The following is a 23,378-nucleotide window of genomic DNA, read 5'->3' on the forward strand; positions in this document are numbered from 1 at the left end:
AAATCTACATTGGGGTCTCATGGCAAAAGTGTAGGTATAGATCAACATATCATAGAAATTATTTCATTTATTCAACTTTCTGCCCACTTAGACCTTATTTACTCTCTTGGTTTATAAATTAATCTGACAAATGCAATAGAAGTTTTATGAAAATGAAGAAGACAAAAGAACACTGTCATTGGTAACGTGAAAACAAAACCCATCAGAAAGAATCCAAAATGGCATTTATGTATGGCTAATACAATAATGTTCCTCCCTTCATTTGATCTTCATTATTCTTCAAATATGGGGTAGTGTAATATTTTCCTATATATTAGTCACCGTCTTCATGCAAACTTTATTAGTCACCTAAATGGAAGATTGGAAGATCCAGAGGAACTGTTCTGCTGGAATTGAAATCATTAAAGGATGAAAGTTTACCTTACCTTACCAAAAGCAAAAGTCCATTTCTTCTTCCCCATCTTCTCCATCATTAGTATCTTTTCCTTTCTGTAATTAGTGTGTTTTGTCCTTTCTTGTTTTGGCTCACTTAATTTACATCAGCATTTCCTCTTCATATTTCCGAAGTGGTTCTCCAGTCTCTCACTCTCTCTCTGTTCGCGCTTTCCACTTTCTTCAGCTAAAAACAAGTGAAAAAACACAAACCCAGTTCTGATTCAGCTCTTGCATTGTAATCTGCATTTGGGTGTCTTTGATTGTTCTCCCAACATTGTCTTAGTGAGAGCTGAGTCAGAAAAAGATGAAGCTGTTCTGGGTTTTTGGGGGGTTTATGGGGTTGATGTTTTGCAGACAAACAGATGGTTTTGTAGATTGGAATGTAACTCAAGATGAAGACTTGCATTATAGTGAGATTAATGTGTTTGGTTATACTAATGGGTTTTCCAGCACACCCTTGATGGTGGGTCTTACTCTCATTGGTGGAGCTGCTGCTAAAGGAGCAGGTTTGTCCCTATCTCTAATTGTACTTCCATGCTTATTTGGTTTTTTTTTATGTTATGATATTACATTTTAACTTGATGAGCACACTCCTAATTACTTTTTTTTTTCCACCAAGATTGATTCTTTCTCAATGATTTGAGTCATATGATTAGTTTCAGATGAACAAAAACCAGGCTTTATTCAATATTTCAGATCAAGTATAGCAGAATATGGGATACAGCCAGTTAGTATAAAATCATTGCAGACTAATTGTAAAAGCTATGGGAATTTCATGATTCTATGTTTTCTATGTGCAGTCTGCCTAGATGGAACATTACCTGCATACCATATCCACCGGGGATACGGATCAGGAGCAAACAGTTGGCTCATTGACTTGGAGGTATGTTTGAAGCAAGCTATGAATAGCTCTTCTTTTACCATCATAATCAGTGTCATGGTCATTGGACGAGATTTCTGTTGTTACTAATCATTGATACTGATCTGCCATTAGTAAATAGTAATCTCTGATCAACTTACCATTTAGATCGAGTTTCTTGTTTGGCAAAAGTTGTGTTGTAATTCACTGCCTTGTATGGGTTTAAGGAGATAAAGGAAATAGATGATTTTCTTACCTTTTAGGGAAGACTTGGGTGATGTTAAACAGACCTCAGACAATACAGTTAGACCTGCATATATAGGTGGTTTGATATAAATCTTTTTTTCCTTCAATGGGTGGCTAGCCTGTAACATGGGTTTGGTGCTCAATATCTTACTTATGAAAGAGAATAAGAACCTGAGTTACTATATACAGCTTAGTGCTCAGTGTCTCGCATTTCTCTCTCTCTCTCTCTTTCACACACACACACACACCCCTTTTGATGTCGGACTTATTTGTTTGGCTTCTTTTATTAACAGGGAGGAGGATGGTGTGATACAATCAGAAATTGTGTCTATCGCAAGAAAACTCGTCGTGGTTCATCAGCATATATGGAGAAGCATATACCATTCACAGGGATATTGAGCAACAAAGCTAGTGAAAACCCTGGTATATAGTTGGCTGTACATAAAGTATAAAGCATTACTTTTCGCACAGGTTTCTTTATGAAGTAATTAGTAATCTGATACTCTGAATGGATTATAAATACTTGCAGACTTTTTCAACTGGAACAGAGTCAAGGTTCGATATTGTGATGGTGCATCTTTTGCTGGAGACAGTGAAAATAAGGTCAGTGGGAATAAACGATCATTTGCTCTTTTACTTTATATCATAGACTTCACTACATTTTGCTTATGGCCAAACCATGGCCTTCTTAATCATGTCCTCAGTTGGTGTTCATTTTGTTTTTACCACCAACATTCTTTCCTGCTAGTTCTTTTCTGGCGTTGTTCTATTTGACTAGTTAAGAATTAAAGACAATGGTTTTTTTTTTTTTGGTGAATTAAAGACAATGTTAAGTTTATGGAACCAGGCTGTTATTCATAAATGAACCTGTGATGATATTACTCTCTAGAGGATATCTCTAAGATTGGTCATGTCAACCTTGCCTTGCTTATGATGAAATATAGTGACTTATTTGGTGCTCAGGCAGCCCAATTGCATTTTCGAGGTCAGCGTATATGGAAAGCTGCTATGGAAGATCTGATGTCCAAGGGAATGCGCTATGCCAAACAGGTTATTGTTATTGACTTTCTAAAGATTATATACTTATGTTCTTCTGCTACTAACAACTGATAATCTTACTTTTGGATACCTAGGCCCTTCTTTCTGGATGTTCTGCTGGTGCTGTTGCAACTGTCCTCCACTGTGATGAATTCCGTGAAATGTTTCCTGGAACTACTAGAGTCAAGTGCCTCAGTGATGCTGGATTATTTCTTGATGCGTAATGACCCTTTTTAAAATATGCTACGTGTCTTTTTGTTCTTACTCCGATATTATATAACATTGTCAACTAAAATTGCAGATTTGATGTATCTGGTAGCCGCACTTTGAGAAATATGTTTAGACGGGTGGTTAACCTACAGGTACATTCCATTTGCAGTACGTAGATCTTTAATCCGTAGACCTCCAAGTCTCCCATTTGATACTATAATTTAATATGGTAACTAAAAGAGCCAATTAGTCACACAGTGAACAGATAGGTAACTCAGAATGATGAAAGCTATTATGTTGATCTGAAATTGTTGGATATGATGAATAGTATGAACTATCTTGGTCGTAAGCAGTTAAGAGCAGATGCAATTAGTCCATGCCCGTTGAACTCCTAGGAGTTTCTATTGATTTGATCTTGGGAACTCCTTTAAATAATAAATATAATTACATTGCAGGGAGCGAAGAAGAACCTTCCACGGAGTTGTACTAATCGCCTCAACCCGAATTTGGTATTTCGCTTTCTTGTACCTAATCCTTAGGGAAACATGGGAAAAGTACAGAACTTCGGAAATGAAGCTCCGTTCTGTTGTTTGGTCAATTACTAACTTTGCTCCATTTGCAGTGCTTTTTCCCTCAACACATAATTGCAAGTGTCAAGACCCCCCTCTTTCTAGTCAATGCAGCTTATGATACATGGCAGGTGAGTTCATAACCTCGTCACATTTTCAGCTGAAGGAATACATGCACAAATAACTAGTTATATGTAGTTAGCACGTTTCTTCTGATATAATATGCCTCATTAATCTTAATACCGTTAATGTGCATTCTTCGTATGCTGAGTAACTAATTAATTTGTTCAAGGTTGAGACAATCTAAATCCTATATGCCGGGCATGTGACTCAATATGGCTCATCTTATGTTGGAAAAGTGATTCCTTGGTCTTTCTTGGTGGATGAATACAACGCTTGTGTTCTCATGCTGCATAAATGACCTGATGACGTTCAGTAGAGTTGTAATCTCCTGATGACTAAATGATACAATTGATCCTTTTTCTCCATTAACAGATCCAGGCAAGTTTAGCTCCACCAATAGCAGATCCTAATGGCAATTGGAATGAATGCAAAAAGAATCATGCACGTTGCACTCTGCGGCAGATTAACTTTTTTCAAAGTAATCTCAAGTTTATTTAGTCTCTTTATGCTGTGTTCAAAATGGAGATGTAAGTAATTAACTTCACTAGTTTCCTTTCATAAACAGGCTTCCGGAATCAAATGCTCAAAGCTGTAAGCGGCTTCTCAAGGGCTGGTAAAAATGGTTTGTTCATAAACTCATGCTTTGCACATTGCCAAACCGAGAGACAGGACACATGGTTTGCTCAAGATTCTCCTCATATAGGAAATAAGGTATGTCCTGTTGCACTTATTATTTAGATTAGTTAGACATGTTGGTACCGTGAAATCACACAATTTATATATGCAGGGGATAGCAAAATCTGTGGGGAACTGGTACTTTGATAGACTTAATATCAAGGCTATAGATTGTCCTTACCCTTGTGACCAGAGCTGCCATAATATCGTGTTTAAGTGATCACAAGCTGTATCATCTATTTATGTTTTCAGTTCCAATTTATTGCCAATTAAGGGTTTGTAACGTTTATTGTTTATTACAAGTCATTGCTGTGAAGCTCAAAGAGTGATCAGCAAGCCTAAGCTCAGATGCTCTGATCTTTGCCGGTGTCAACTTATTTATTGATTAGCAACGAAAATAGCCTTCTGCTGTTTCAATGTATGGTTTTCATTAAGCTGGATATCTATATGCTGTTCTATTTTGATGAGAAACTTACATTAACTTCCTCTAGGCATAGAGGGGGATCGAGCTGGGTATGGTATATATCTGCAAATTGAATGTCCATAAACGCATAAAACGAGGGCTAGTTCATTATCCATTAACGGTAATTATTGCATGGTAATCCCCCATAGGTAATAAATTGAATGATATAAGCTTATAAGGACTTATCAGACCCTCATAGCTGGTAGTAGTGTGAGTTTGTAACTACACAAACAAGTGATTTGTTAAAAAAATAATAAAGCGTACTCCAGTTGGGGGATACTACGTACGTACTCTTAGATATTTATTTGGGTAAAATCTCACCAATTACACCTTTCTACAAAACTAGAGCCTAATCGGGCTGACCTAACCTTAGAGCATAATCCCTTCTCTATATTATTCCAATTTGATTGGGATATCATGTCGATCGACCTGCTTAAATGACTAAACAATCAATTCATATCAAATACAAAACCTGCTTAATTTTTACATGTAAAGACTGATGTAAAATTATCAGCAATGTCTAGTACTACGGTAGATCATGGAGCGTCGAGATATTTTCTTCTAGCTTATTTAATAATCTTCTTCGAGGCTAGAGGAATGTCCCTAATCACATGAATCTTCCTCAAAATAATAGGATGTCCTTACATGTATCTTCCTCAAGGCAATAGGAATGTTCTTAAACGTATATGACCTAGAGTATTTAAAAGAAGTACTTGAACTCATGTAAGCAATTGTAATTTGACTCCCACAAATTTCGTTCTACGGTCACCATGAACGAGAAGGCCAACGTCACCATGGAGCTTAACGCCAAGCACAGAAAGATACTGGAAGGACTTGTTAAATTGCCGGAGAATAGGGAATGTGCTGACTGCAAAGCCAAGTGTCCAAGATGGGCCAGTGTGAACTTAGGCATCTTTATATGCATGCAGTGTTCTGGGATCCACAGAAGTCTTGGGGTACACATATCCAAGGTGAGGTCTGCTACCTTGGACACATGGCTTCCAGAGCAAGTTGCATTTATTCAATCAATGGGAAATGAAAAGGCAAATAGTACGTTACTGGGAAGCAGAACTACCTCCAAACTACGACAGAGTTGGCATTGAAAATTTTATTCGTGCAAAGTATGAAGATAAGAGATGGGCCGCTAAAGATGGAAACCCAAAATCACCTTGTAGAGGACGCGAGCAAACTGCTTGCAAACATTGGCAGGGACCTGTGGAAAGCAGTGGGCATGGGTATATAGGAAACCCAGAAAAGAAATTGGAGGAAAGGAAGAACATACAAACAGCTAGTAGAAGAGAAACTGTTCCTGCTGGAAGAATCAGTCTTCCTGTTCCTCCTGAACATAAACCACAAAATGTTCAGAAAATAGAACCAGCAATTCCACAGGCTGAAGCAATAAAGCCAGCTGCTGAAGTTGCCCCTCCAAAGATTGATTTTGCTACTGACCTTATCGGCATGCTCTCAGTCGTAGATAGTCTCAGTGAGAATAGCTCATCAGATGCAGCACCAGCTGACGATAATGATTGGGCAGGTTTCCAGTCGGCTAACGAAGCATAAAAAATTGAGAAAACCAGTCCACCAAAAGCAGCAGAAAGCAGTAGCAAGCCTGTTGCAGAGAAACCCAAGAAAGATGTTAAAAATGATATTATGAGTCTTTTCGACAAGTACTCCAATATGGTGTCACCATTCGCTATGCATCAACAGCAACTCGCAATATTGGCTCAGCAGCAGTCTCATAATTTCACTGATGCAGCTAAATCTGCTCAGCAACCTGTGTCAAATGGAAGCAGTTTACCCGCCCATAGTTGGCCAAACATTGGCTACCAAATTCCTGGAATGATGATGCCTGGAGATGGACAGGGTGGTATAAAGAATGTTGCACAGGCAAGGACAGCAGGACCGGCAAATCCAACAGGAAGCTCTGTTCCATATCCAACGTCTAGCTTTTATTCTATGCCCCAAGCTGATAGCCCAGTTGATGGCCTTACAACTGCTGGAGTGAACACAACTCGGTCACCGGCTGCAACTTCTTCTACCTCAACACAAATGGGAAAAGATTATGATTTCTCCTCCTTAACACAAGGAATGTTCGCAAAACAATGGTCGAGGACCCTTGATGGGTGATGATCATGATCCGATGGATGTCTCTGTTATACCATTTAAGAAACAGAAAAAGAAAATCACAGGAAAATATTGCTGCCGAAGCCTGGCCTTTCATCTCCTTCTTTAGTTTAATTTTGGATTAAATACTGTTTACTCCCCATACTTATAGGGTTTCATCGTTTCAGTCCCTGACCTTTGAATTTCACCTAAAAAGTCCTTGAACTCTCAATTTCCTCCCAATTCGTCCCTGCCGTCAATTTTCCGTCAATTTCTCTGTTAAGTTGCTGACGTGGCAGCCATTTTATGCCGAAATGTCTATTTTACCCTCAGTTAAAAAAATTTCTGTTTTATTTTTTTATTTTTCTCTTTACTTCCTCTTCCATTCTCTCGCACTCTCTCACCTCCCAAACACCACCACCACCACCACCTCTTCCTCCTCTCTTCCTTCACCAACGACAACGCCAACACCACCACCACCTCTTCCTCCTCTCTCACCTCCCATTCTCCCAAATACCACCAGACACCAAACACCACCTCTTCCTCCTCTCCTCCTTCACCAACGACAATGGCAACACCATCACCACCACCTCAGTCACCTCCCAAACACCAAACACCACCTCTTCCTCCTCTCTTTCACCAACGCCAACACCACCACCACCTCTTCTTCCTCGTCTCCATTATCTCCTCCTCTCCTCCTTCACCAACGCCAACGCCACCCACCACCTCCACCATTTGCAAGAGAAGTAAAAACAAGCTGAACTCTAAATTATCTCAACCAAACCAGTAAATAAAGCAACAATCATCTCAAATCTATAAATTGAAATACAATATCCCAAAGCTCTGAATCGAACCAAGAGCTTTGGCGTCAACTGAAAACCCAGATCACGAGCTCGCTGCGCCACCGCATGGCATCATACCACGGCTGAAATTCTCCAAACCCAAACCAGTAAATAAAGCAACAATATCCCAAAACAAACACCTTCTTCACCAAACCCAAATTCTCCATAGCCTCTCTCTGTCCGAAATTCAAACCTTACAATGAGGAAAGGAGCCAAGAGAAAGGCCCGGCCGGCGGCGAAGAAGGAGGCCGCCACCAAACCCAAAGCCACCGCCACACGCGCCAAGAGCATCAAGGCCTCGCAACCTTAGCCGGAACAGGAATACGTAGAAGAGCAGAACAACCTTCAAAATCTATGGAAGGCGGCGTTATCGGCTGGAGTCGATTTACCAATACGACTGGGATTTCTCAAATCTCGAGAGGAATTTGAAGAAGGAGGGAAGTTTCATGGAATCGGGAACAACTACGATTCGGTCGCGGCGGAGCCTGACTAACTTGACCTCGGACCGGAACTGGGGCTATGGCAGGCCGAACGAGGAAGCCGCCATTTGTTTTTGATCGGAGCAATGACGGGGGCTCTGGGGCTATGGAGGTGGAGGAGAGGATTCTTGGATCTAGGTGGATTAAGATCGGGTCAAATTGATCGACCCCGATCGAACACACATACTGGATTCTCTATTGGCGGCGACAAGCACGAAGTGTGCTCGTTAGATGCAGATGACTTGGGTGGCTGGCTTAGCCATGGCAGATTGGGGTGATGGCGGAGATAAAAAGAAGAGGAGAGAGAGCTGGAAGAAGAAGATGTAAAAAGAAAAAGAAAAAGAAAAAAAAAGGAGAGAAAAGAAAAAAATAAATTAAAAAAGAGTAAATAAGGGTATAATAGACATTTTAGCTTGAAATTAATGACACGTCAGCAAAATAACGGGGTCTTTGACTGAAAGTTGACGGCAGGGACTAATTAGGAGGAAATTGGGAGTTCAGGGACTTTTTAGGTGAAATTCGAAGGTCAGGGACTGAAACGACGAAACCCTATAAGTATAGGGAGTAAACAGTAATTAACTCTTTAATTTTTCTCTTATTTAAGACGAGTTCTAGTAAAACTGTAAAAGTAGGGAAAAGAAAAGTAGTAATTTTTCTCGTGCTTATTGACTTTCAAATTTAAGAGTGTATTTAATTCAACAATTTTGGGTTATATGGATCAGATTCATTTAAAATTGACAAGGAAAATTGACCATTAATTTATGCCAACAAAACAACGCTACGTTTAGCGGTTTAGCACCATTAAAATTAAAGAGCTTGCAGTGGTGATAAAGGGTAGTAGGAAGTTTATCGACCACCACCTTTGGAAGCATATAATCATATATGGTGTTTTCGTTGATCAGTGTTAGTAGAATTAGCATCCTCCAACTCTTTCTCTTAATTCCAGACGTGTATAAGCTTACTGCTAGGATCATTATTGAAGAGCATTTGAACTATTTAGTAATGGCAATTTAATTAACTCCCACATCGGTAGAGTAACAAGTGATATAAATCCTCATAAGGACATGCATCTGACATTTTAATTGCCGAACCCAGTAGCGTGGGTTTGTAACTAAGCGGGGCATTAAAGTGATTGGTTGCATGAGTAAAGCCTAACTCGGTGGGGTTATGGTGTAACTCGGTGGGGGTATGGTGTGACTAAGCATGCAAACCCTTGACCCTTGGGTTTGAAGGGTCACCCACCCAATAAGGATGGGTAGCCAACAAAAATCAGATTGGAGAAGTTGGAAAGTCCTCGAAGACCCTTGAGAATGGAAGGGTCCCCATCCACAAAGGATGGGTAGCAACAAAACAACGATAGTTGGGATAGTAGTCGGAAGACGACCTAACCTCAGCATGCTTCCTTGAGAATGGAAGGGTCCCCATCCACAAAGGATGGGTAGCAACAAAACAACGATAGTTGGGATAGTAGTCGGAAGACGACCTAACCTCAGCATGCTTCCGATATAGGCCCTCATCCCACGATCACTTTTTAGGCATGTAACATATATTGCTTACTATAAGTCAGTCGTTGGCATAAATGTCAAAGAGTGATCAGCAGCCTGAGCCTCATGAGCTCGACAATTTGGATCCCTAGAGTCTGTTATATTAACTCATTAAGCTTTGAACCTGCACAACAGATAATACTTTTTACATTAAAATAACATGCATGATATTATCAGCCATATTTTATTTAGTAGGCGGGTCTTTTCTTTTCTTCCTCAAGGCTAGAAGAATATATATCCTTGGACCCCTTGAGAAAAGGCAATAGGAATATACAAAAACAGGAAAGTATTTGAACTCATATGTGTAAGTAATGTAACTCCCTCATCCAAAAAAAAGTAATGTAACTCCCACATTGGAAATATTTTAACCGATGTATATCTTTATAAAGACTTATAAAGTTATATCTAATCTTTATAGTGTGAAGTTTAATAGCAAGGTTAAAAAGTCTAGCTTAGTGACGTGTTATTGTCTTTGTGATTTCTTTTTTAGTTCTTGGGCATTTTATAAAATACTAAATAATTAAAACAAATTAACGGATTTAAATTGTCCAGATAAGTGTCTTTGTCCATTTTGCTTGTGGCTCATTGTTAAAAAAGTCCAGCTTGGTGATGTATTACTGTCTTTGTTTATTTCTTTTTACCAAATAATCTGAACATGTAAACCAATTTGACATAACTCATACAAAATAACGGATTCAAATTGTTCAGATCAGTGTCTATTTGTCCATTTAATTTGCTGCCAAAGCTTAAAGCTCCAACACTCTTGTTCTGTTCTTTAATTTTTTATTTTCTATAATTTGAATGTCAGGTCACTACGTGTCCCTTTTAAAAGTGATAGAGTAGAGGTAAATGAATTTGGAGAAATCGACTGTTGCATGAGCTTATTAAAATATTTTATGCCTCTTGTAAAAAATTTAGAGATTTTGTTTTTGTATTGTTTTCGATCCATTGGTCAACTGAAGATACCTTTATAACTTTTTGTTTATTAATTAGATTTCCTAAGAGCAATCTAACAAAGACATGCATATGAATACCCAATCTCAAATGACGGAATTGGAATAATTTATGCTCATAATCAAATTGTTATCTGCCTTCAACTTTGTTTCAACACTAATCCAATCCATCAACCACTATGATCTCAATATCACGAACGCTAAAACACAATTTGCCAATCCGTCATAAATTTTAGAGGGGTTGCTTTTCATGACCATTTTCGTGTAGGTCTATATATATCTTCTGAGCACATACCAAAACTCGAGGGACAAATTAAAATTATTGTGGTTAGGTATTCAAACACTAAACTAGTAAATTATTAAAATAATTATGAACAAGTTAAAATCCACTTGAAAAATTAATTTAACAAAATATCGCGGTCAATGAGATGTACATGTACACTTTTTCTATTTTAGCTATTGATTATAATATAATCAATTTCTATCTATAAAAAATGAAATATCGACTCGATAAATCTGAGCATAGTCCAACAACTTATATATTGCAGAGTGGTAATGAGCTAGTCTTTTATTTATTTATTTAGATTTGTAGAGGGAAATATCATTGAACCAATTTATTTTTTTGTTTACATTAATTAATTAATATAGATTATATTGTAAATAAGACTTTATATTCTTAACTCAAACATATCAAAAAAAAAAAAATTTAATTCACAATGCATCCTCTCCATTATATTTCACTTCTTTAAAAAAAAAAAAAAAGACGCCTTCCTCTGCTACCTCCACCATTGAGTGATACTTCATTTATTTTATGAGATTTTTATAATGATTGTTTTATCCTGATCTTTTACCCTATTTTTTCTAATGAGATAAAGACTCCTGAGTCTGTCTGACTAATCAGTAAGATAGTAACCATCACTAATACAGAAAAATCCCCCAAACGAAGAAAAAAAAAGACTAGTTGCATAGTCTTCCCTTCGTAAGTGGGAGGCTGTGAGTTCGACTCACTAAAGACTAGTTGTTTATTTGATCAAAAAAAAAAAAAATCGGTGATTGTGTCAGTGAATTTGGATTTTCTAAGGGGAATTAATTTCAAATTTCTCTCCTTTGTTGGGTTTCAGAAGCGTCCCAGATGACAAGCTCAGTGGCCAAGTAGCATGCAACCCCTTCCTTCCCTCTCTTCCCCAAAAACCATTCACCTTCATCTTCAACCTCTATCCCCCTCTAGTTCACTTTTTCCGACCCGAAAGTTTAGACCCAGAACAGGAGAATGGAGGGTCAAGAAGAAGCGGCGGCCAATAGGAAGAGAGGCGAGAACAACGAGCCGTACAAGGGGATATGGATGGCCGAGATTTGCGAGCCAAACAAGCGCTCCCGGTTTTGGCTTGGGTGATACTCGACTTCAGTGACGGCTGCTCCATAAGAAGAAGATTTGTTTTAACTGTTAACGTTGACCGTCAATACACATTTATGAACAATGGATGGGTGGATCACCTAAATGGCTAAGATTGTAGGTTTTTATTATTATAATAGGCGCGTGTCGCTCATGCGCGTCTGTGTTTATGCACTGATTGTTATTATTCAAGTGGGAGATTGTAAGACTTAACATGAACATCTAATAAATGCATATCAAGTGTAATAACTATTGTTACCTAAAGAGAAAGTTATCTGAGATAATCTGAGAAAACTTATTCCTTAATACATTGTGAATCTAAATTTACAATTGAGATCTAAATGGCTTGGTAACTAAGCAAGAATATCGAACATATTTTGTTAGATACAATAATAATGATTTTATGCGACTTGTTATGGGCAAGTATTCATTGTTTTGTACAATATAACAAGGGCCCTGTGACCTCTCATACACACAAGCATGCAATTCTAGCCCCATAGTTGGTAGCTTCTAAGATTGAGAGGATCCAGAAGACTTTGTTGCAAGATCGATGGCTTTCTCCAGTATCATGTTCATAACCAATTCTATTATTATTTTGTTGTGCTATATATATATATGTTCTTCATCTTGTGTTTATTATTCGTGCAACTTCATGTGTAGTTTAATTTTCAGCTAACAAATATTAAAAAAAAAAAGTCGCATAAATTCATTAAAAAAAAAATTTATCGGGCTATAAATTCATTAAAAAAAAAAAATTGGTCACTAACTCTAAAACGACAACGTATTTGTTCAAATGTAATCAAACTTGTAGTGGCCAGATCCTAGTTGGTCACTATTAATTATACATTTGGTCACTACTAATTAATGATTAGGCGGGAATCTGAAAATTTATGCCGCCAACTACTTTAGTGACCACTGCCTAATGTTAGTCACTAATTCTATTCTATTAATGACCAACTACAAGTTGGTCACTAAGATTTGGTCACTAATGCCCAAATTTGTTGTAGTATATATGTTTTTCATCTTGTGTTTATTATTCGTGCAACTTCATGTGTAGTTTAATTTTCAGCTAACAAATATTAGTTGGAACCCAAAATCTTGAAGAATTAGGGAAGGATTCGGACACCACATACCACTACTAGCAAAATAACAACACACACGGATTTACTGTAGTTAAAAGCCACAGATATCCGTGTGAAATAGAAATAGTAACAGAAATCCGTGTGAAATGAGCATAATCGGGCCCACAGTAATTTATACAATAATAATATCAACGGAAATCCGTGTGCATAGACAATAGTCACAGATATCTGTGTAAAAACTAAAACATTTTCACACGGATATCTGTGTGAAAATCAATTCACACTGATTTCTGTACATATTATAAATTAGTTTATTTCGAAATCATTAATTTTTTATGTTATGTGAATTATGGAGGGACGGATTTCTGTTACAATAAGTATTTGATACAGATTTCTGTGTGAAATGAGTAACACACAAATATCTGTGTGAAATGTTGACACAGATATCCGTGTGAAAAGAGCATAATTAGGCTCACAGTCATTTATATAATAACAATATCGACGGAAATCCGTGTGAATAAACAGTAGTAACAGATGTCTGTGTAAACGGTAAAATATTTTTACACGGATATCTGTGTGAAGATCAATTCACACTGATTTCTGTATGTATTAGAAATTAGTTTATTTCGAAATAATTAATTTTTTTTTGTTATGTGAATTAAGGAGGGACAGATTTCCGTTACAATAAGTATTTGATACAGATTTCTGTGTGAAATGAGTAATACACACAGATTTCCGTGTGAAAATATTGACACATATATCTGTGTGAAAAGAACAATTGGCTACAGAATTCCGTGTGAAAAAGTGGACTACACACAGCATTCCGTGTGAATTTCTGCAGAAGGTATGCATCTTATACAATCTATTTGTAAGAAAACTAGTGGCATTTATTCCACAGATTTAATGAATAGTCTGCTTTGAATTTGACAATTCGTGTTGTCATGCAGTGGTTGGAGGCACACCCTGCGGAAAATATGCTCTACATTGGTGGTGACTCCTTCTCTGGCATAATTGTGCCAATGATTGTGTAACAAATATTGGATGGTATGCTACTGTCAGCCAATAACTATTCTTCTTCCTTTCTTGCTTTGCATTCGTGATTCGTTTCATCTATTCATTTTTGTTAATCATAATAGTTTACCCTAATTTAATCACCAAATGATGGACCTGATTGAAATTGAAAAGAGTAGTAGCTTATGGCTAGTCCTACTTCCTCATGATGTTGCAGGTAATGAAAATGGAACTTTGCCTCTAATGAATCTCAAGGTATGTGGATCTAACTGCAGAAAATTGGATTAATTAAGTAGGAAGTGAACGCCTTATACCTGGAAACCAGTCATAGATTATTGTTTAGAGCATTGTAAATTCTCAGTTTTTGTAAATTGTTATCTATATTATGTTCTTGAACTCTTATTAGGGATATGTAATTGGGAACCCAGTGACAGATTCATTCATTGATGCAAATGGAAGAACTTTATTGCATGTTGTTGCTGTTATTTTGTCTTTTTGATAGATTGCTGCATAGAACTTTATAAGGTCTGTGATCAATTCCAAATTATTTGAAGATATATAGAATTAATAACATCAACAATATGTTTGTATGTACAGTGCAAAGCATCCTCTAGTCCTCTGCACCGATGATTCTGGGGTCTTTTCTACCAGCCCTTCCAACGAGTACAACCTTGCTGCTTCTGCATTTGGTATGTCTGATGTCACTAGTGCATTTAATATAACATAGAACAAAAGCTCACAACTGATGCCCGTTTCTTGAATTCTTAGGTCTTGGAAGGAGGGAAATATTTCAGCTAACGAGAAATTCGTGCAAGTTTATATTTGCAGATGATGGAGTGAAGAGAGAATTAAAGGAGATTTTTAGTTCACCAGAACAGAAGCTCGACCAATCTTTCGAATTTAGGGGCATATGCAGAAACGCTGATCATTTCATAAGTTGTATTATCAACTGCTATTGACATCTTTGGAATGATATTTTTTTTCTTCAAGTAATGCAGAATCTTCATTGGTTCCTAATTAATTAGCAGATTTTTTTTTTAAATTTTTTTTTATAAATGCTATCACTTTTACACACAGAAATCCGTGTGAGATAGGTCCATATTTGCCACAGAAATCTGTGTGAAATAGAGTTGTTCACACGGATTACATTGCATTATGGTAATTTATATTTATGGAAAGATAGTGGGCCCCACGTCGAGTAATACACACGGAAAAAATAATCCGTGTGAGATGAGTACATATTTGACACAGAAATCCGTGTGAGATAGGTAAACATTTGCTACAGAAATCCGTGTGAAATAGAGTTGTTCACACGGATTTCGTTCCATTCTGGTAATTTATATTTATGGAATTATAGTGGGGCCCACGTTAGTATTTCGCACGGACAACATAATCCGTGTGAGATGAGCATTACCCCCCCTCCAAACCGCACGGTAACACCAATCTGTGCGTGCACTGTGTGTAAAAGCTATCACACACTGAAATCAGTGTGAGATAGTCTTATTACCCACAGATTAAAATCCGTGGGTAATTGTTGTTTTGCTAGTAGTGTACAATTAGGAAAAGGATTTAGACTTGTTTCAAACTCCAGTATTCATAAATCAATTTACAGTCTACAGTTGAATATTACTGGCCGTGCCTATTGTTGCTGCTTCTAAATCCTCGTTTAGATGTTGCATAATACCATGGAAGTTTGGTTGTGGGCTCAAACAGACTCTGTGAGTATTGTCCACCTCTTTTCTTTTACGCCTTGGAGAGATTAAAGGACCATCGGGCGAATTGACTTCAAGCCCTCTTAATTTCTTTTTATTTTCTTTTATTTTCTTTTCCCTTCTATAGGATGAAGTGAAGCATCATACCAGTATGTCAGATGCCAATGATCCATGGTGTGATACTTGTTTCAGATACGCGGTTTGTTCTGACAAAATTTTTTTTCTTCCCCAATTATGTACAAAAAGATATGAGACTTCTATTCTACGCACTTAACTGAGTAGTTGGAACTGTCTTTGGTTGCCTACATATATATAGGAAGCTGGAGACACTGGATTTTTGAACCTTGGTGATGGCCGACAACTATGCTCAAATTGTTCTTCAATAGCAGTCATGACTCGAGAGGAATGCAATTTCATAGTTCAAAATCTGTTTGAATTCTTTAGAAGCTTCAATCTTCAAGTGGATGAAAACATTCTTATTATATTCGTCGACAAAAATTATATGCCCATGCCAGTACGTATATGGAAGGGTAATGGGACTAACTCTAGCATAATCAAAGGTCATGCATGTACATGATCCATCGCTTTAGTCTACAATCTACATGCACAAGAAGAGTTCACTTGCTTATTAGCTTATAGCTAGGAACACTATTGCAAAAAAAATCAGCAGCTAACGGAACTGTTTAATCATCGAAATTGTTTGAAAAGAAACATATCTTCTGCATGATTTGTCAATTCAAATTACTAAACAGTTGATGTATTGACGGAAGAACTAGAGAATAGATGTTTATCATGGGTGAACAATTTCATAATACATGGTTTCCATTTAATATTTGAAAAATTCTTAATTAGATGTTTAGTTTTTTAACTTTTGTTTTTGTCATTTAGATGGTGTAGCAGGTTTGTTCCTTCCAAGAATCAAAGTCGATACTTCACGCCTATCAGCTTACAGTTTATCACTTAAAATATGGTATCTTCTAACCAGGTGTATTCTGCCCAAGTCGATGACTCTATGCACCATTCAAATGGTAAAAGTTATTTGTTAATTATATTCTCTTATATGCAGCTATTTCAAATTTATGATCAGTGGAGACTGAAATTTTAAACGGTTGAGACCATCAAGTTTGTATATTGCGTAGAAGGGTTCTACATACAATCTCTTAACTTGAACAAAAAAGATGACGACCTTACATATATGTTTGTGTACCCTCAATAATATATACAAATGCTCATTTTATTTGTGACAGAGAGAAGAATATCTGAGATCTGTAGTAAGTATTGAAAAAGCCGTGAAATTGCTGCTAGGAGACAAAATCATAGTTTTGTTTGGGAAACCAGAGTATATACTAGTCCCTGGAGAGAGAGGCTCTCGCTTCTCTCTTCCTCTTCATCTAAACCCTTTTCCGTAGTTTTCTACCCTTCCCGACCCGCTTTCGTGGTCGATCTCTCTGCCCCGGCGGTGGCAGGTTTGTTTTTCCCTTTGTTTTGCTTCCTTTATCCTATCACCCCAATCTTCCTCATCTATAGATCTCAGATCACATATCCCTACTTTTCTCCCAATTTTCAAATCTCAGTTTGTCACCACAGGTGCACATCTCCCTCATCCATCAGTTTTTTCAACGAATGTTCGCCGGTTCGGTACTCCGAATTCGGTGTTGTATCGTATGTCTTACAACGGCACGTCAGCGATTCCGCTGCTGCCTTTCTCGATTCCTCTTTCTTTTTTATGTTTTCCTTGGTTACCGTTCCGCCGGGCAATTTCTTGCCTGGCGATCTGCTGATGGTGTTCGATGGTGTTTTGTCTGGTTTTGAGATTTGGTTGTTGGAGTCTGGATGGGATTTGGTGTGTTCACTGGTTGCAGTCCTTGTGGTGTCTCTGTATCACGCAATGGATCGGTTCATGGCGGTGTCAGCACCAGCTATTTCCTTCTCCGTTGGGTCTGCAATTGGGCTGACCCTCTGGTGGTGCTCCGATGTCGGGATGAATGGGGTGTTTTCCAATTTTCCGATGGCAAACAGTACTGTGACGTCTCTGGGTCACTGTAATGGTCGACAGGTGGCTGGTTATGCTGCTGTCCTTTCCTCCCTTGGAGGGTTTGCTACTTGGATGGATAATGATGGGTTGTTCCCACTTGTTTTGTTTATCTTCTGTTTGTTTCTGTTTTCCCCACACAGTGGGTTTTGTAAGTGTGTTTGTGTTTGTAAAGTTATGTTTATCTAATAAAAATTATCCTTCCACTGCCAAAAAAAAAAAAAAAAAAAATCTGAATGAACTTCTAAATTTATCAAATGCTATGTCATATAACACACACACACACACATATAACATACAATGTCGTTTACAAGTTCTTTAGCATTCTATACCCCCAATGCATTTGTACTCCATCATATGCATATACATGTACAATTTATAAAAAACGATATGAATCATCCTTTTTCAAAATTTTTGTATATATACTTCGTATGAATATACCTAACTCTAGGGTGCTATTATCTTATTTGCATTCAGTGTAGAAATGGGAGGATTGTTGGCACATGAGATGATGCATGGATGGTTGTATCTGCAAGGTTTGACATTTCTTATTTTCGATTTGAATCTGGATTTTACTGAAAAGAATAAAAGAAACTTTTGAATTAATTGATTTATATAGTCATGATTCATAGATCTATGTGGTCAATTAATAGGTAAACTGACGCAGACGGAATGATCGGATTGAAAAACTAGGTTTACCAGCAATAAACCTAAGCAAAGATTCTGGAGTCCACCAGAGATAAAAAGAGAATAATCTCAAATTTATTGATAAAAAGGTAATAGATGCGTTCTGCAGCCTTAAGGCGGCTTATTTATAAGAAAATAAACCCTAGGGCGACTAACAATGAAACCCTAAAGCCCATGGGTAAAAACAAAAACAACCCGAAAATAACTAGGAAAACCAAGACACCGGAAAATAGAAAAATGCAGTTTTGAGGCCCTAAACGACCCCGAAAGCCCGAAAAAGGTCACAGGTCGTGGCAAAGCGACGAGTTTGATTTCTGGCGCGATTCCCTTTCCGGAAAGGTAAGGTGCGTCCCAAACGGACTCCGTGGAGCTGTTTCGCGTCTACTAGTCACTTTTCGTTTTCCTCCTTTAGCACGATTCAATTGTTCTTCAAATTGGGCAGCCATCTGTTCTGCATCAGTCTCCTCCACCTCCGAAGAACTCGACCCCGAGTTCTCTTCAGGATAAAGAGCCTCATCTTCACGAAACTCATGCAGATCAGCAACATTGAAAGTGTGAGAAATGCCCATCGAATCTGGAAGTGCAACAACATAAGCATTATCATTGATCTTCTTCACCACTTTAAAAGGACCATATTTTCTGGGCTTCAGCTTGTTATAGGTACCAACAGGAAACCTCTCCTTCCTCAGGAACACCATCACGTCATCACCCTCTTGGAACACTTTGACTCTGCGATGTTTATCAGCTGCAGCTTTATACTTAGCATTAGTTGCTTCCAGCTTGGCCTTAACTTCGTCTCGAACAGCCTGCACATCTCTAGCCATGCCCTCAGCAGCAACACTAACACCAGGAACCTTAGGAAGCTTCACCAGATCAACCACATGTCGAGGAACAGCAGTATAAACTAAGGAGAATGGTGACTTCCCTGTTGCACTATGCACAGCACTGTTATAAGCAAACTCCACCTGTGGCAAAGCATAATCCCACTGTTTGGGTCGATCTCTACAAACACTTTGTACCATGTTACCCAAAGTTCGGTTAGTAACCTCTGTCTGTCCATCAGTTTGAGGATGAGCTGTGCTGCTACGGTTCAAAGCTGTACCAAACATCCTCCATAAGGTAATCCAAAAGTGGCTAAGGAACTTTGTGTCTCTATCAGAAGTAATGGACTTGGGTACTCCATGCAAACGAACCACCTCCCTGAAGAACAGTTTGGCTATATTGGACGCATCAGCAGTCTTCTTACAAGCTATAAAGTGCGCCATCTTAGAGAACCTGTCAACTACCACAAACACAGAATCCACACCTCTCTGGGTACGGGGTAATCCCAGCACAAAATCCAAAGCAAGATCCTGCCAAATATCATCAGGAACAGGTAAAGGAAGATAAAGTCCTGTGTTTTGGGACTGACCCTTAGAAACCTGGCAGGTGTAGCACTTCCTCACGATAGTTCCTGCATCCTTTTTCAACTGTGGCCAGAATTACCTCTCCTCAAGGCTAGCAATAGTTTTGTCTCGGCCTAAGTGTCCACTCAAACCCCCTCCATGCAGATCTCTAATCAGTTTCTCTCTCAACGAAGAACTAGGGATACATAGCCGATTGCCTTTGAATAAATATCCTTCATTCGCATAAAAATCTGCAACTGCATTATTGCTACTGCACTTGGTCCAGATCTCCTTAAAATCAGTATCTTCCTCATACAACTCTTTCAAGAGCTCAAACCCCACAATCTCCTGGGCTAAAGTGACCAGCAAGGAAGCCCTCCTACTCAAAGCATCTGCCACCCTATTAAGAGTACCAGATTTATGTTGAATCACAAAAGGGAATTTCTGCAGAAAACTCACCCACCTCGCATGCATCTTATTCACAGTTTTCTGACTGTTACGGTACTTCAAGGCTTGATGATCCGTGAACAGTACAAATTCTCTCTGAATTAGGTAGTGTTCCCATTGTCTCAATGCTCGGAACACTGCATAAAATTCTTGATCATAAGTACTCCACTTCTGACGAGCTTCACTCAGCTTTTCACTAAAGAATGCTACTGGTTTCTTCTCTTGTGACAACACTGCACCTACCCCCACGCCACTAGCATCACATTCAACCTCAAATACCTTGTCAAAATTAGGAAGAGCAAGAACTGGTGCAGTACAAAGTTTCTCCTTGATTAGGGCAAAACTCTTCTCTTGTTCCTCTCCCCATTGGAATTTGTCTTTCTTCAAACACTCAGTAATAGGGGCAGTAATGGTACTGAAATTCTTCACAAACCTCCTATAGAAAGTAGCTAAACCATGAAAGCTCCGCACCTCAGAAACTGTTTTTGGAGCTGGCCATTCTCTTATTGCTCGCACCTTCTCTTCATCAACCTGAATGCCTTCTTCTCCAACCACAAATCCCAAAAATAACAGTTTGTTGGCACAGAAAGTACACTTCTTCAGGTTAATGTACAGTTTATTTTCCTGTAAAGCTCCCAAAACCTGTCTCAAATGTACCAGATGTTCTTCTTTGGTCCTGCTATAGATTAATATATCATCAAAATAGACCACAACAAAGGAACCCATAAAAGCACGAAGAACCTGGTTCATAAGCCTCATAAAAGTGCTGGGTGCATTAGACAACCCGAATGGCATAACCAGCCACTCGAACAAGCCATCCTTGCTCTTAAAAGCTGTCTTCCACTCATCTCGTGGCTTGATTCGAATCTGGTGGTAACCGCTTCGAAGATCTATCTTGGTAAACACTTTGGAACCCTCCAGTTCATCCAACATGTCTTCCAAACGAGGGATGGGAAACCTGTACTTCACAGTTATCTTATTTATGGCCCTGCTATCAACACACATCCGCCATTGATTTCCCTTCATAGGAACAAGGAGGACCGGAACTGCACAAGGACTCATACTTTCACGGATGAACCCCTTTTTCAACAAGTCTTCAATCTGCTCCCTCAAAATCTCATTCTCCTTGGGACTCATTCTGTAATGTGGCAGATTTGGCAAACTAGCTCCAGGGACCAAATCAATCTGATGTTGAATGTCCCTCATAGGTGGTAGTTCGTTGGGCAACTCATCTGAAATCAACTCTTTAAACTCTCCCAACATATTCTGCACGTCCTGAGGGATCACCACATCTTCCTTTTCTGCCGCCAACAACCCCTTTATCACCACTGGGCAGAAAACTTCAGATTCTTTAAAAGCCTCCTCCATCTCAAATTCACTGCTAGACAAGGTCAGGAAACTCTCCCCTTTCTTTCCACCAGACTTCTCAAATTGACACACAGCAGCCATAGCAATTTTATGACTATTCCACATAAACATCATCACATTATCTTTGCCTTTATAAATCACATCCACATCATATTGTCATGGTCGTCCAAATAAAATATGGCAAGCATCCATATCAATAATATCACACAGAACTTCATCTTTATAATGCTTACCAATGGATACCGATACCTTGCATGAATTGGTAACTCGAACTTGTGGACCTTTCTTGACCCAACCAAGGGAATAAGGTGCTTCATGAGGCTGCGTAGGTAACTGCAAGTATTCCACCAGCTTCTTGGCTACAAAGTTTTCACAGCTCCCATTATCCACAATCAAATTGCACACTTTATTATTAATGGAACAAAATGACCTGAAAATATTGCGTCGCTGCCCATCTTCTTTAGGACACAATAAGACCCGCTGCAACACAATATTAACCTTTTCAGGAGACTCCTCCTCAGCAAACTCAGCCCCATCATAATCGTCACCTCTTCCTCCTTCTTCTTCTTCATTTTCGTCACATTCACCTATAAGAGCAGTTTGTCTCCTCTCAGGACACACATTAGATCTATGCCCTGGCTTGTTGCATCGATAACAGACATCTGTTGTAGGTCTAGCATAAGGATTATTAAACCTCTGGTTTGGGGCCCTGTTTTGAACACCACTAGAACTGTTAGAACTGCCAGCCCCTTTAAAAGGAGGATTGGAAGCCCTAAAAGTATTTTCTGTTTTCTGCAGTGTGGTTTTACCCTTGTCAGTTGAGGAGTTAACCAAATCCGCGCTCCTTTGGTAGTTATATCTCTGGCAAGAAGAAGCTCGTGAAGGCTTCTCTAACAACTCTGCCTTCAATGCTAGGTTTGAAGCTTCGGCCATAGTATGAACAGTTTGTTACCCAATTTTATCCTGAATAGAAGGCTTCATCCCACTGATATAGCGAGCCACCTTCTGGCCTTCAGATTCTCCTAGTTCGTTACGCTCTGAGTAGCGTAAGAACTCAGCTGTGTAGTCAGCCACTGTCCTAGTTCCCTGGACACATTCGATATACAACCTGTATAGAATCTGCTCATAATCATCTGGCAAGAATCTCTCCATCATTAACTGCTTCATTCTTCTCCACGTTCTAACACCCTGCTTCCTCTGCTTCTGTCGAGTGCTCTGCAACTTATCCCACCATACTGCAGCAATACTCTTCAATCTCCAGGCAACATGTTTAACCTGCTTGTGTTCAGGCACTTCCATAATCTCAAAGAATCTGTCTACCTGAAGCTGCCAATCCAGATAATCTTCTACACCCAAGTTGCCCGAAAAGAATGGAATTTCGGCCTTGACTTTGTAATCCTGGTCAGCTTGTCCTTGTTGTTCATATTGCACAATTTCTTCTTCAGGCTCGGATTCTGAAGTATTAACAACAATTTCACCGCGTGGAGCCCTAACTCGCTGGCCTCCTTCCCCGCCTCTATTCCGATTATTGTTGTTGTTGTTGTTTCTCTCTCCCAACAACCCACAAATTTCTCCAATCTGTTGGTCCATCCGATTGTTCATGGTGTTGATGGCAGCGGTAAACGCTGCTGTGAGAGCTTCGATATCTGATTTTGTAACTTCACCCATTGCTACCAAGGTAAATAGGAGAGACAGGGAAGACCTGCTCTGATACCACCTGAC

The 23,378-nt window shown here is 38.8% G+C and overlaps 1 protein-coding gene, 1 long non-coding RNA gene and 1 pseudogene across 2 annotated transcripts; all 3 read left to right on the forward strand.

Moving 5' to 3' along the window:
* Positions 1-228: 228 nt before the first annotated feature.
* On the forward strand, positions 229-4,626 carry LOC133708429 (pectin acetylesterase 10-like). Its single transcript, XM_062133890.1, has 12 exons — positions 229-941; positions 1,236-1,318; positions 1,834-1,963; positions 2,070-2,143; positions 2,504-2,590; positions 2,674-2,798; positions 2,880-2,940; positions 3,244-3,297; positions 3,411-3,488; positions 3,853-3,958; positions 4,046-4,191; positions 4,268-4,626. The coding sequence occupies exons 1-12, from the start codon at positions 740-742 to the stop codon at positions 4,373-4,375; spliced, it is 1,254 nt and encodes a 417-aa protein (XP_061989874.1). The 5' UTR covers positions 229-739; the 3' UTR covers positions 4,376-4,626.
* Positions 4,627-5,167: 541 nt separating this feature from the next.
* On the forward strand, positions 5,168-6,812 carry LOC133712956 (ADP-ribosylation factor GTPase-activating protein AGD5-like; annotated as a pseudogene).
* Positions 6,813-13,969: 7,157 nt separating this feature from the next.
* On the forward strand, positions 13,970-14,475 carry LOC133709348 (uncharacterized). Its single transcript, XR_009846241.1, has 3 exons — positions 13,970-14,058; positions 14,243-14,280; positions 14,432-14,475. It is a non-coding gene; the product is annotated as an uncharacterized LOC133709348 (long non-coding RNA).
* The last annotated feature ends 8,903 nt before the right edge of the window (positions 14,476-23,378 follow it).

This window comes from Rosa rugosa, chromosome 5 (assembly GCF_958449725.1).
Source record: "Rosa rugosa chromosome 5, drRosRugo1.1, whole genome shotgun sequence".
Lineage (NCBI taxonomy): Eukaryota > Viridiplantae > Streptophyta > Magnoliopsida > Rosales > Rosaceae > Rosa > Rosa rugosa.

Excerpts from the sequence above, each read along its gene's own strand:
- LOC133708429 (XM_062133890.1), top strand. The coding sequence starts at position 740 with ATGAAGCTGTTCTGGGTTTTTGGGGGGTTTATGGGGTTGATGTTTTGC. Across the intron at positions 1,319-1,833 it reads GTTGGCTCATTGACTTGGAG|GGAGGAGGATGGTGTGATAC; the intron begins GTATGTTTGAAG and ends TTTTATTAACAG. Across the intron at positions 4,192-4,267 it reads CTCCTCATATAGGAAATAAG|GGGATAGCAAAATCTGTGGG; the intron begins GTATGTCCTGTT and ends TTATATATGCAG.